The sequence below is a fragment of the Phasianus colchicus genome, chromosome 2, assembly GCF_987193195.1.
Source record: "Phasianus colchicus chromosome 2, bPhaCol1.hap1.1, whole genome shotgun sequence".
Taxonomy (NCBI): Eukaryota; Metazoa; Chordata; class Aves; order Galliformes; family Phasianidae; genus Phasianus; species Phasianus colchicus.
In genome coordinates, this window is record NC_143437.1 from 41067845 (window position 1) to 41082538 (window position 14694).

The following is a 14694-nucleotide window of genomic DNA, read 5'->3' on the forward strand; positions in this document are numbered from 1 at the left end:
ATTTCCCCCAAGAATGACTGTATCTCCTAAATATGGATGATTTAAGACATTACAAATAAGACGCTTAAGACTGTTATCAGTTTCTAGTGACTGAAGGTGTTAAAGGAGGATAAAATTGTAATTTGGATTATATAAAAACTGTGATTTTAGAATTGTCAGCTGAGATTATATACTATGCATAGAAATGGAGACCCGGGGGAAAAAAAAACTTGGCAGCTCTCTTTGGTTTTCCTCATAAGCTTTTTGTTGGCTTGGGTGGTGGTATAATTTAGACCTGTTTATGTTACAGTAGTCACTTCAGTTTTCATGTGATCTGGAGTTTTGCCTGTATGTGCTTCCTGTTCTTAGCTTTCATCTGTGCTGTGTTTTCTAGGACTTGTCTTAGTGTATTCTAATATCTGAAAACAGCTTCACAACTTAGCAATAGGACTAGAGGGAAACATCTCAAGTTGTGCTGGGGAGCCTCAGAAAAAAAATTATTCTCTAAAAGAGTGATCAGATGTTGATACAGGCTGCTGAGGGAGGTGGTTGAGTCACTGTCCCTGAAGGTGTTCAAGAAACATTTAGATGCAGTACTAAGGGACATGGTTTAGTGGGCAGATATTGGTCGCCATCTGACGATTGAGCTAGATGATCTTGGAGGTCTTTTCCAACCTTGGTGATTCTATGAATTGGCTTTGGCAGTCAATTGGAAATCCTACAAAGGAACTGTCTTTACTAATGGCAAGCCATCAAATTTATTTATGGAAACTGTCCAGACTGGAACTCTTAATCTTACTGTATATAAGTTTACTTTCATTATTCATTTCCAGTGGGTAAAAAAAAAATTACATTCCTTTGAAGACTTCTTGATTATTTTTTTTTTTAATGAAAAGCTTTTCCTTTGTATATTCTTTACAACTTTATCTTGATAAGCGTTACAATTCCTTCTGACATTTACTGGATTAATTCCTCATTTATTAATTATTCCACAAGCCTATTGTAAGATTTATAGTAATCTTTTGTATAATAAACTGGAAATTATATTAAATGGAAATGTAGATTGTTGAAGTTTAAGGAAAAGTTTCACCTATGTTTTTATTATTGAATTCTGTTCTTACAAATTACAAGTGGAGGTTGTTTAAGCTTTTATATTTTCTGAATTACATATGTAATACCTTTCTTCCAGTAGCTGATTAACTACATTCTGTGTTGGATTTAATTCTTAGTTTATGACTGTTATTAAATAACAATTTTGTTTCATTGCTTTAAAATATAACCTGTAGGAGTCAAGAACTAGCATAGAGCATGCAGCTCAGTGTGTCCACAATGCCTGGCTTAATTTCAATTGACTTGCACTTTGAATTAAGTGTGTATAAGTATATGTAGCAAATTCAGCTAACTCAAAACAATGATCTTGCATTTGGGAACTACTGAACTGATTTCAGTAAATCTGTTCCAGTAGAGTAAATTAACCCAGAGGAAGTTTCATGCTGCCTTCATTAGACTGTTCCTGTTACTTCAGTCAGCTTGTTTAAAGTTACCTTGGATATATTTTATCTAATGTGGTGGTGTATGGGAATTGTTGATCTTGGCCTGAACCTCTGATTGACCACCTGAGACAAGCAATGAGTCAGTCATGGGAACACAGGTGAAGGCAATTCACCTGTGCTACCAGAAGGGGTAGAGCCTGGCTCCACCTCTCCTAGATCCCATTTAAGTGTTGACTGCTACTGAGGAAGGATCTCTTTTTGGAGATTGCTCCTCATGAAGTTTATTGCAAGCCTACAACATCGGTGAGCATTTTTCAGTATTATCTTTCCACTGCAATAATCCTACTTAGCCTAACCTCTGTACGTCTATTGATTGTACAGGTGGTAAATCAGTTACCATTATGACTAGAAGTTTATTTTTTGTAGTTTGTTTGAATAAAATGCCACTATAAACCAGTAAAAGAAAATCTTGGATTATATTGCAGACCACTGGGGTTTAACATATGCCTTATCATTGCTGCTGAAGTGGCTTTGATGTCTACCTCAAAGATCTCAGGAGACTGTTATGTGACTGTGACAAAAAGTATTTAAAAGCATTTTTCTTCTTAATATGTCCTGCTGATAAATATACTGCTTCTGCCAAATGATTGCAGTTTTCCAAACTCTGCACAGGTGGGAATAAGCAGTAATTATTCCTGTGTGTTACACATGGACTTCTGTATTGTAATCAAATGCACTGAGATAGAAATATAGTATTTAGTTTCGCTGGAATTATTTTAATGTGTAAAGTGCCTGCAATTTAGAGTTAGATATAGGAATTTTGATTTATTGTGATGTGTTGACCGTACCTGGCAGCTAGACCTCAACCCTGTTCATCACTCACTCTCCTGTAGTGGAGTGGGGAGTGAATGAGAAAGACAAAAGTAAGAAAAACTCAGAGATCTTAAGAAATACACTCTAATAAGTTATGAAAAAAGAGGAGGCAAGTAATGGATGAAGTCGTTACCAGCAGATTGATGTCCAGCCAGTCTCTGAATGATGACAACTTTTAAAAATTGCTTTGTATGGCTGGGATACAGCCGGTACAACAGATAAGTTGTTCTGGCTGTATCTCCTTCTAGCCCCAACTATCCCCCAGCTTGCTTGCTATGGGGACAGTGTGAAAAACAGGAGGTCTTGATGCTGTGATGCTTCTCAGGATTACCTAAAACACTTCTGTGTTATCAATGCTTCACAGTTATTAATGTTATCAACATTTTAGTCACAAATCTACAACATGGTACAGTATGGACTGTACCATTGTTTGTTTCCTAGATCCCTTCCTCTATAGAAACCATATTCTTCTCTCTCAACATATGCATACACTTCATGTAATCTTATAAGCCATTTCAACTTGGTCTGAAATAGAATGAAAACTTACTCATTAGTCAGACTTAGGCCTGAACATACTGAAGTTGGAGGAAGGTTTTCTGCTGACTTTGGTGGATTTTAAGGTCAGATCTGTGTTGCCTATGCCAGTAGTTTTCATTAAACAGTGGTGTCTAATCAGACTGAATTGCAACACAGTATTGATCCTGAAACTGTTTTAGAGGGCTTGATGTGTCCCTGATGGTCTGTGTGGAGCTTGCAGGTGTCCCTTAGGACCTTGAGGAGTCTGGTTCATGCTGGAAGGCCCAGTTCCTTTGGTGATATGTGATCAGCCCAGTGTTCTATTGCCATCTACAGGGAAATATTTCTTAATTAGTAATTAGCACATGAAATGCTATAAAGAACTAGTGGTGTTTCTGCTTTTTGGTGGTAGGCACTTAAAAGAGTATTTTTTTTCTCTCCATTGTTTTTCCTATACAGATGGGATTACTCAAACTTTTCATGTTGACTGAAGATCTGTTTTACTTACATAAATATTATATTTATTTTCTTTTAAACCTGGTCTGTTACCATTCTGTTTTGTTTCCTTCTTAATAGAGCTCATCAACAAATGAAAAGATCTGTGGCTTCATCTTTAAAAATACTGGAATGCACTGAAGTTTCCTTTGATTCCATTGAGAGGTTACTGGTGGCAGTTTATCAACTTCTTTCATTAACGCCAGCATTTATTTTATATATTTTGTAGATACAAACAGAAAAGTATTTGCAAATTGGTACAGAAATTTCCCATGGCTTCAACAGTGGAGATCACCAGCCTTTCAGCAGTGAATGATTTCTACTCTTGTATCCTTCAGCAAACTCTTATTTTCTTCTTGGAGTGTTGTATCTAATGACATGGGAAGAACTTCAGTTAAAGTAATTAGCATTTGATTTTTTTTTTTTACAACTCTTTTCTATCAATGTTGGTGTCATATTTTTGGGGTACTGAATTTAAGCCTTAGAACTGCATTGTTTTTTGTTTTGTAAGACACTAAATACAACAAAACCTTTATCTCTTTTTGTTCCTTTAGATCAGTTTAACTTTAACACAGAGAATTTTACAGATATTGTACTTACAGCTGGCAGCAACCGAGCATTGGAAGTTTTTGATCTCAATGCAGGCCGCAGCACAGCAGTGATACCAGATGTTCATACTAGAGCAGTCCATCAGATCTGTCAAAACAAGGTATGCATATTACTGAATACCTACAATAGCAGACGTGCATCAGCAAAACAAAATTGCAGACTAAATATGTAATTAACCATCATCAGTAGAGTTTGTGTTGGGGATGGATAGGGACGTAATGTTATGTGATAAAGGCATATCCACAGACAAGATCTCGTTCGTTCTCTAGTAGAAACCAGGGAGTGGTAATAAACACTGAACAAGCCTGGTAGCAAAGCAGCGTGTCTTAAACTTAGCAGTACTTGGGCCAGACTGCAATACTGCTGTTAGTAGAATTTATTAACTGTAAACGTTTGAAATGTTTGTAGGCTTCTAGTTATTTTTATAGCTGCTAACACTTGTCATATTTTTGACTTCTACTTTTAATGTGCTGTTTAGAAAATTGAACGTTTTTTCTAACTGATTTGTTGCAGTGTTTATGTAGATGCATTTGACTTTCACACTGAATTTTGATCCTTCAAAATATTTCATGACTAAGAGGAAACAAGTTTAACACTTAGTTCTTGCATGGGAAAATAGAGCTGTAAAAATTCTAATGATTCCTATAACTTATTCTGGCATGACCTCTGTGTTATTTTACCTGGAACCAAAATTGTTACATATATTGTTCTGAGAGTATTATGCTGGGGGCAATGTATACTCCTAATAGTCTTCTCCTAATATGTAGAAGAGAAGTTAATCGTTTAAGTACAAAATGATTATTTAACATATAAATAAGAAAAGAACAACAATAATACAAAACAAACAAAACACAACCAAAAAAATCCAAAGGGGATAATAATCTTTTCTATAACAGCAAATGGCTATTTTCAGAGCAGGTTGTCATTGCCTAAAGTTGTTTTCATGCAGGGTTTAAAGGTATGCATGTACTGTGCATAAATCAGCCAAAGGGCTTCTTGGAAATAAAGGTAACTATAAGATCCTTGGCTGTGAGAGAGGTGAGGAAAAAAAGCCTTGTGTGTTTCTTGACTCAAAAGATATATAGAGGGGAAGAAACAGTTTGGAAGTAAGACAAATAAGTATTTTAATCACTGTGTTATCTGACTAGGAGTTCATTGTTCTTCTTAGGAAACTGTCAACCTTGCTTTTTCTTCCATTTCAAATTTTCTTCTGTAAAGTAGCTGCAAGATAACCTTAAGCTAGTAAATAAATTTTTTTGCTCTTTTATTACTTAAAACTAAATTACAGAAAGTACAACTTAGTCTATATATAAATGAATGATGGGTTCATCTTACTAGTTGTGTATTATGTGACTCTTTAGGTTTGTTGCCTTATGTCTTATGCAAGTGCTCTATGAAGTTGAATATGAAGTCATCTGGTTTATTTGGGGATTTTGGAAATGAAAAAAATTGCTCAGTGTTGCAGTGGAGTGGATAACTTAAACTCCTCTTTAAAATCAACAACAACAACAAAAAAAAAAAAAACAAAACAAAACAACAAAGCTTGAAGATAGATTTGAACATTTGGAAATCTTATGTTCCTGTACATGTTAGAATGCTGCTGTGTTAGATTTTGTTGATACTTTTCCATTTGGAAAGCCCTTATTTCTGTGGGTTTAAAACAGTTCCTTATTACTACTTTTGTATAACACTTTGTGGGTTTTCCTGTGAGATGTGATCTGCTAAAGCACTTAAAATTCTGCTAACTATTTCAGTGCTATTTGTAACACATATAAAGTTTTGGCTTTTCTTTTTGCTTGGTCAGCTGAGTGGCTTCAGGTTATTTAATCAAGAAAAACTTTAAAGCTGTGGACAAGTATTCACTTGGGAGAAAAACTAGAGGCATGTGGTATAGCAAAGAAAATTCCTTATTTTGGAAGAAAACTATAGATCAAGGTTCTCAGTTATTTTTTCAGTTACATAAAATTAATACTTTAGCTAAGTCCATTGGAAAATTACACCATCAGCTATCTTGTTACATTAATATAAATGGTTAGAGTGTATATATATTGGTGCATTTGCTTTAAGATAACATGTTGAAATATCTTATGGACTTTCATAATAATGCAAAATGAACTATATCCTTCTTAAAGTGTAAAACATACTGGAATCTAAGTCTATGACTACCCTAACTGTGGGAGAGGAGTGATGCAGGAGAAGCAGATCTGTGGAGTGAAGTAGTTTTAAGGCTATAATATTTATGGAGACTTTTGTTTGGCCTAGACCAACTCTAGCCTTGTGAACTGAATGCTCACTAATGGCTGCAATGTATTAGGTGTATTCTTGAAGTGTTTTTTTGGTTTAGCTTCATGCAAGAGTATATCAGTTTCCATATTCCATGGTTGCTGTTGTGTGCAACCTGAATGGGGTAAATGGAGATATCAGATTTTCTTTTAAAACAAATAATAATTGAAGAAATCTATTCAGGAGGTTTTTATGAAACACTAGTGAAGGTATGGTTTGATTATGATTTGCTTATCTGTTCCATGTATAGGGCATTCTAGTAACATATAGAACCAGCATGACATTCAGTTCTTGCTGGTTTTGGACAGCAGTGGTACACAAGTACACATACCTTGTGGTGTTGTTACTACTTTAAATAGTTCTTTTTGTCAATTCTGGAGATTACTTGCAAGAATGTCAATGCATGAGGTGTGTCTCAGCCTTCAGGGTACTTGATTAAGCTTACTTTATCACTTGGAATATGTTCTTAGTCATCAGGCTACGTCTGCTGTAAATAGTATCCTGAGTCTTCTTTCAGAACAGTTTAGCCGGAAATATTGCAAACATGTATATTTATATGTAAGACTGCAGCAATGGTTATAAATTATCTCTTAAAGGGTGATGCTGTGCTAATTTTTTCTTGGAAACCATTTTAACAGATGCATATGAATCCTGTTTCCTTTTAGAATTTTATTACTCTAAATATAAATATGTCTAGAAGATAATGAGTGAAAGTAAAAATTAACTAAACTTGTCACGTTACTTGTTTGTGCTGTAACATGCAGTTGAATCTGTGTTTCTGTAAAGATACCCCCAGATTTTATGTGATGGAAGAAATATAGAATGCCCTATAGGCAACTGTTCAAAGGAACACTCAAACATTAAAATGTCAACCAAATCTAAGAATGTGTTGCCTTTCTCTCTTGTCTAACTTTGAAAATCATCCTCTCTGATCAGTTAGATAAAATTTATGTGAAAGTTTTCTTTAAGAATCAGGAAATCCTTATCTTGTTTCAGTTCTCGGAGTCTGCAGTAATGGCAATGAAGCAAGAGAATAATTACTTAGTTATTCCTCTTTAAAATCTGCCCCAAATACTGTGGGTAAAACCATTAAGTTCACAGCACTCATCCTCCTGAAGTTCTCTAGTAGCTGTAGATTAAATACGTAGAATTTTTGCTCTTGTAGGCTGGCAAATTTCTTCATCTCTTTTCAGGTGAATTGTGAATCTGGTGGAGGTTCTGCCCATTCCTACTGGCTCTCTTCTTTCCTTGGAAAAGGAAGCAGTAGTGACAGTCAGGTGGAGCTTTCATATTGTCTTCTATCTTGTCACTGGTCTCCCTTTCTTGCTGCCAACCACTGTGATGTCTGTACTGCTATAAGTTTGCAGCCAGTTTGCCACAGTTTCAGGATAACCTGTAGCTGAAGTCCACTGCTCTGATCCAGTGTCAGTTGCAGAAGTGAACTGATCAAACCTATTTCATCCTGTAATTCCAGATGCTTCACTTGTGCAACTCTATTTCCAGTTTCTACAACCTCTTTTCTTTTTCCTTCTTCTTACATACTTCCCTTCTTCTGATATGATCCTGTTTTTTCTTCCCTCATAACTTTTCTGGTCATCCACCACCATGGGGATGTAGCTTACTGTTCTTTCCAAAGCTCCTTCTGCCTTAATTACATATTCTCCTTTCGCATCCTTCAACCTCAGTGTCTAAAAAGCATCCAGAAGTACCAGATGCAAAGACTATAAGAAAAAAGCATAGGACAGGTAAAGTCCATGAGAAAGAAAAGGAAGAAGGGAGATAAAGAGAAGGATCACTAAAGCACACTCCCAGAAAAATAATTCTAACCATCTTTAATTTAAAGGCAGTAGTAGTTAAATGGCTAGACAATCTTAAACTCTGGTTTTAATGCAGAGAATTCTCTGAGCAGTGAGAAACTCAAAAGCACAATGCTAAAAGAAATTATAAAAATTACATAGATGCTGAGCAAGGAATCATCATTACTGAGTGTCAGAGAGGGAAATTCTGGCTAGTAAATCTTTAGAAACAACTGTGGTGGTAAGAAGTTGCCCTATGCTGCCACATGCTTATAGTGACATGAAGAATATTGAAGACAGTGACAAGTATGTTAGCACACTAGAATTGCATCATGATACAGATTGTATACTGTTGTACTTATTTACATATTTTTTAATGGTGGGTATAGCTAAATGTCTTAATACTACCCTGTTTAATTTGAAAACCTTAAACTCCAACAGTGGTTGAAAGTAACATGTATGCCTACGCATACATAATGTGTATATAAAATGCTCACTCATACATAAATATATTCTCACTATACCTGTTCATCTGTAATACTTCACGGACTAGATGCTTTTTCATCAGATCTTTATATCCTAGAGAACACTTTTTTTGTGAATTTTTGTTACTTTGTCAGCTTTGGGGAAGGGAAATCAGGGCAAGTATGTATCAAACATCTCTTGGAGCATAAATTTTTCTGTAACTTATGAGGAGGTCATTGTAGTGCTATACTTACAGATCTGTGCCAAGTTTCAAGTACTGTTTGAAGAAAAACAGTAGAAGAGGAAGCTGGACAGAATCATAACATAAGAATTCACATGGAGAAGTTATTCTATATAGCGTAATTATTAGCTGGTGTTTTTATATATTTTTAGTTGCTTTCATAGTAACTTGTAGTAAAATTGTTTGAAATATCAAAATTTTGTTTCTGTTTTAGAGTTTACAAACTTCTGAGGTATAGAAATAGATGGCAATTTGTCATCAGACTACACAGATTTGAAGCTTTAGTGTTAATGACACACTTGTATCCCTGCAGAACACACTCTGAACAGGAGGCCAGCATCATTAACCTCAAGTATTTTGAGGGTATTATGTTCTAGTAGCAAGCACAATCATAAATTACATTATTTTTCACAGAGAAAACTTTGTCTTCTGCCCAGAATCTTTGTGTTTCAAACTTCATCCATTCACTCGCAAGGATAAGTATATGATGTAGAAGTTGGAAAATGTAATAGATAAACCAGAAGTTATATAGTATTTGAATAGTGAGCTGATTTTTTTTCTCTGATAAACATATTTGATGTTTTGTATTTGCCTGAAGGGTACGGAGTGTTTTCTGAGATGATTGACTTGATGTCTTTAGTAAGCCAGCAAGACTGGATTATTCTGATGGTGTTGATATGTAGTCATTGAATGAGATAGATTCTATTGAACTTTGTTCAATTTGGGGGCAGATTTTATTTGGAAGTTGTGATGTAATTACACTACAGAGAAGCTGAGAAGATTGCAGTGGGGGATGAGGAAGATGATGGACATAAGTGATTTATCTGTCAGAAGTTAATATAGTTTGCAGAATATGCTACTAATTTGCATCAAATTAATGAACTGTAAAACCACAAAGGGGTAAATAACATTCAGCTTGCTTATTATTCCAACTAATGTATGTTAGGTTTTTTGGTAGTGGTGGTGGCTATTTTCTACAACAATGTTCAACAGTTATTGTAGTTTGAACCTGGAAGTGTAGCTTAGATTGAGAAAGTAAATTACTGTCAAAACTTCAGAGAGGGAAAGGAACAAATATCTTACACGAATTTTCTTACATGTTGTACTGTTAATGTTTCATAAATTAAAGGTGTACTGTGCGAGGTAAATATATGCATTTCTGGAGAAGTCTTTGTGTTACATTCTGTGATCACTGCTGACTCTAAAAACAGATAAGGAGTGTATTTCCAAAACACATCAAAAAAAAAAAAAAAGACTCTAACTTAATGAACACCATCCTTAGAAGAAATACTGTCTTTCTATTTTACAAGCTGTTAGCTTTTGTTTTTTATTTTTTATACATGATGCATGGAACTTATGTGAAAATGTGTAGACCCCAACTTTTGGGAAATCAGTGGCAAGTGCATTTCTGCTCATTTGTTAGAGCAAGCTGTGGCAATCCTTAGCTTAGGAAATGAAAGCTCTTGTAGTCTGAGTGCCCGACTTTGTCTTGCATTTTGGCCAATTCTGTTGACTGGAGAACTTTCCACCCATATGCCAGTTTCTGTAAGAAATAGAAGATTCCTGGCAGTTGAGCACTGATTGCGGGAAATGGCCTTGAGGTTTCCGTGATGTATTCAGCCAAATCAAGAATGTGAATGGCAGGGAAAGGAAAGGAGGAGTTCCAACTGTTTATATTTAGTTCCCTGGAGAAAGAAGGTTTTAGCCAGTAAAAAGGTCAAGGTTTGCCAACGTGGATTAAAAAAAAAAACAAAAAAAAGAGGTCTAAAGATATCCTGGATTTAATTATTTAAAGGTATGAATCCCAAATCAGTCCCGGTATGAATGAGCACAATTACTACTGAAACAGAGTGTCCACTTATGCCAGGGCTAAGCTTGGCTTTTAGTTGAACACTTGACTACTCTGGTTATCTGTATTGTGTAGTTTGACTTTGTCAAGGTAGTTAATTCCTTGAAGTTTTATGTTTTTACTCTTCTTGTTCCTCACCTAGACCATAATAATATTTGCAGTCTGAAAAAAGTAACTTCAAACTAGAAGTTGTTAAAATAATCCCTGCTTGCATTGCATATCTGTTTACTGTGAAAAGAAAATTGATTAGTTATTTTATGATTGTTACAGTCCTCTAAATTAACTGTTGAAATTTATTATTTCCTAATGAGTGACCAAAGGCCAATTCAGATTTTGGTAATTGATCAATAGTTCGGCCACGTCTAGAAAAAGGTGTAGAATATTTAGTTTTTGATGGCATGAAAATTATTTGAAGTGCTGTTGACCAATAATAATGCCTGGAATGCTTTTTTTTTTTCTTTTGTCCCTCAGTAACAAGAAAATCTTAAATTTCTATGTCAGATGGCCTTAACCTTCTGGAAGTCAGCTCTCCTGGGCTCTTCACACCCTGACATGCACACACACCTGGCCCCCAAGCTACTTCACCTGATTGCTGGCTAGTCCTACTTGAAGTTTGCAAGTGATAATGTGCTTGCTTATGCACCCTCGATTGTCCCAGTTGCTTGTACTTCAGACCCTTGGCTCCTATTACCATCGTCCAACTTCAGCTGCTGTCATTTAATTTCACTCATTCTGATCTCTCCAGTTGCTGGCACCTAGATCAACAGGCCATCTCTAGATGGTTCCCAGACCCTCACTTATGCCAGGACACACAGGTCCATAAAGTCTTGTTCAATCACAAAATGTTTTTCCCCTACTTCCATAATTAAACCCATACTTATTGGCGATTGCTGCTGTCACTGTGTGGTGATCCAGAGATTCCCTTTGACTCATTTTTTGGTAGGTGTCACCCCTGGATCAAAGGGCTCATGGCTGTCCTGGAAAGAATTTAAGACAATGCTACACTTTTCTCATGGCGTTGTAGGGGTTTCTCCATATGCCAGTGTTTCTCTGTACTCCTTTGTGTTTCTGCAGAAAAGCTTTCTATCCCATAATCTAATAAAATGCTTAACATTTATTCTTGAATGATCTAACCTCTAGCACTACAACTGTTACTTGAAATTAATTTTAATATTTACAGGGATCAGCATTCAGCACTCAGAAGCCTGAAGCTTACAACCTTTTCATGACCACAGCTATAGGTGATGGCATCAAACTCTGGGATTTAAGAACTCTCAAGTAAGGCTGAATTAGATATCTTGGAATAAAAGGGCATTCTTTTATTGTCATACTTGCTTTGGAATTGGATTTGTAGATTTTTACTCCTTGGTTTCTCAGTCATAGTTATGTTTATGTGTAAATCATTAAATACTCAAGATTTATCACCTATACCTTACCCAACTTGATATCTAATTGTATTTATAAAATGCTATATTGAATATTGGGTGCTAATGTTATTTCCAAAGGAGCATATCATTACTGCTAAAGAAAGTGACATTTATGATCCAGTTCATAAAATACAAATAATTGTAACAACATCATAATAAATCATCTATGTAGTTATGTAAATATGCATCCTACATTATGATAAACTCAGAATAATATGCTGCACTTTTTCAAAAAAGCTTATGTAAGCTTTTACATTTTTATAATGAAAGCTATGGGATAGAGGGAGTGTGGTAGATAAGAACATTACACAGTAAAGGAAATACTTAGGACAAGCTATGCTGGTTAAAAGAACTGTATTTAAAAGGAAAGTGATTTGGATGGGGAAGATGCTCAAATATGTAAGAATTCCTATTCATTCTGAGTATGTAAACATCAAAGGGGTCAAAAATATTCTTTTCTGGTAGTGAATTTTCTATTTAGGAGATGCTTACTGATTGTTTCAATTATTTTCATGTTTCTGTGGTAAGAATGCATTAAACCTATAGGGGGCACGTGTGTTCTTGCCAAAAGCATTACTGTATTACCTGTATTGAATGTCAAAAAATAATGAAAATAGAGAATGCAGAGGTTGGAATCTGTTACCTTCTTATGTTTTTCTAATAAGCTGCTTTAACTCTGTTGCTAGAAGAGTAATGAAAAAGTAAATAGCTTTTCACAGGTCACTTATCTGTCTCTTCATTTCAAAATACTTATGAGTAGAGCAGGTGAATGGTAAAATAGTTAAAGTGTAAAATCTGGGCAATCAATTAAATAAATAGGTCCTGGGAAGAAAGAAATAATTTATGTTCTTGCATCGTATTTAATTTGGCAAAGTCAGTATATTCTAGTGTCTGCTGAGTTCTGTTAGTCAAACTTTAAAAAAGAAAGATTATTCAAGATCTTAATGACGCATATTTTCAGGGTGTGCATTGAGTATTGTGTGCATATGTGTGTTTGTTTCACGTTATACAGTGATCAATGATGGTAACCACTGTAGAGAAAAAATAAATCACTACTTTTGCTTGTAACTTTTTTGGGAAAAGTAACTCAATTTTTAAAAATGAAATTTTCTCTCATTCCTCTGGCTACAGGTTAAATCTGTATTTTAAAATGTATTCTTGAGTGTTCTCATAAGGAAGAAAGCTGCTCACTTTTTCCTAATGTGTTCACCAGGTGCTTTACACATAAATAATTTTGAAATGGCTGAGTTTGGAAAGCTTTATCTGAACTTGGAAAAGGTCTTTGCTGAAGTGTTAGGTCCTCTATACAGTTACATGCACTGAAAACTTCTTGCTGTTCTGTTTATATGTCTTGTCCAATCAAATCCAGTCCATCCCTTACACATACAGAAGAGATTAATTCCTAAACAATCTTATGGTGGGCCAATTCCTTTCATCTCTTACACTTGTTGATTTGTGAAGTTAGTGCGTCTGCCATTATTGTGTTTTGAATGGTCCCTTTGGAATGACCTTTTTTTTTTTTCTGCTTTGGGTTTGCCAGAGTAAGGTTTGTTCATTGAAATCTTTTTTCATTGTTTCTGATATATAGAAAAGGTAATTCCACCTTCTCATTTGTAGTGTTTGCAGCACTGTGAGTAGTACCGCTAACTTCAAGATCTCAACTTTGTTGATTTTTGTTTTAAATGTTCAGGCAACCATGGTGAAAACTGTTTTAATTTTGTTTTATCTTATTGCCTTTTTTTTTTTTTGGATCCTTTTTCCTATTCTCCATTTCTCATTTTTCTGACATGGTTTGCTGGTATGCATTGCTTTAATCATAACTGACTTGAGGAATCACAGGGATTTTTTTTAACCCTTGCATAGAGTTTATTTTCAGACATTTGAACCTGACTTACAGCTTTATAGATTTTGAACATATTAAGCTTTTTCTTTTCTTATGAAACTCAGAAAAAGTAGATTTTTTTCTTCCCCAGTCAGTCTGTATCATCAAACTTCTTTTTTGTCACTGTGGAAATTAATTTATTTGATCTTTTCTCTGGTCTTGAAGAGAGTGAGAGTGTTTTTGCACTTTCAACTTCATCATCCTTACTGGATAAAGCTGTGAATCCATCTGTCTCTTTCAATATTGGTGGTTTGGAAGCATTCCAGTGCTGCTTCAGAGGGTGCCAGAAAGTCTTATGAGTTCCTCTGAAGGTGGTACAAGAAAAGGCATTTTAACTTTCTGATGTTGCCAGCCAACCTCACACAGCCAGGTCATCTTGCCAATAAATGAGAGAATCTTGGACACTACTAGTGATGTTTGGACTTGCTCAGACTCCTGCTTCATTTGCTTTTAAATGCGTGGATTTTTAAAGTTACATCTGAAGATAGTCAACATTTTTATACTTTTCCTATGTTCTGCTCCTCATTTAGAACCATAGCTAAGAAAAGTTCCAGACAATCTAGAAAGCAACTCTAAGGAGGTGAGGTTAGATCTTCTTGGATGAACCGCCAACTTTGGCTGCTGTTCTTTCAGGTTACTATAATGAAGTATCAGCATTATAAATGTGTGTGATAGGGAAAGATAATGACTTTTGATCAGCTGTAGAAAGCATATTAAGCCTGTCTTTTGTCCAAACAGTGGCTGCATGGAGGAAAAAGTGAAATTGCTTATCTATAGTTTAAGTTG

At 35.2% G+C, this 14694-nt stretch overlaps 1 protein-coding gene across 4 annotated transcripts in view; it reads left to right on the forward strand.

Moving 5' to 3' along the window:
• The window catches only part of WDR27 (WD repeat domain 27), a 100327-nt gene that overhangs the window by 24449 nt on the left and 61184 nt on the right, over nucleotides 1-14694 (forward strand). For 2 of the 4 annotated variants that reach the window (XM_090135464.1, XM_031613335.2), the window contains exons 19-21: nucleotides 3586-3683; nucleotides 3944-4065; nucleotides 11780-11877. In XM_090135464.1, coding sequence (XP_089991590.1) covers nucleotides 3586-3683; nucleotides 3944-4065; nucleotides 11780-11877 — 318 coding nt within the window. Of the gene's footprint in view, nucleotides 1-3585; nucleotides 3684-3943; nucleotides 4066-7441; nucleotides 7755-11779; nucleotides 11878-14694 lie in introns of those variants that run through there. The other 2 variants (XM_090135465.1, XR_016464251.1) reach the window with 2 other exon arrangements.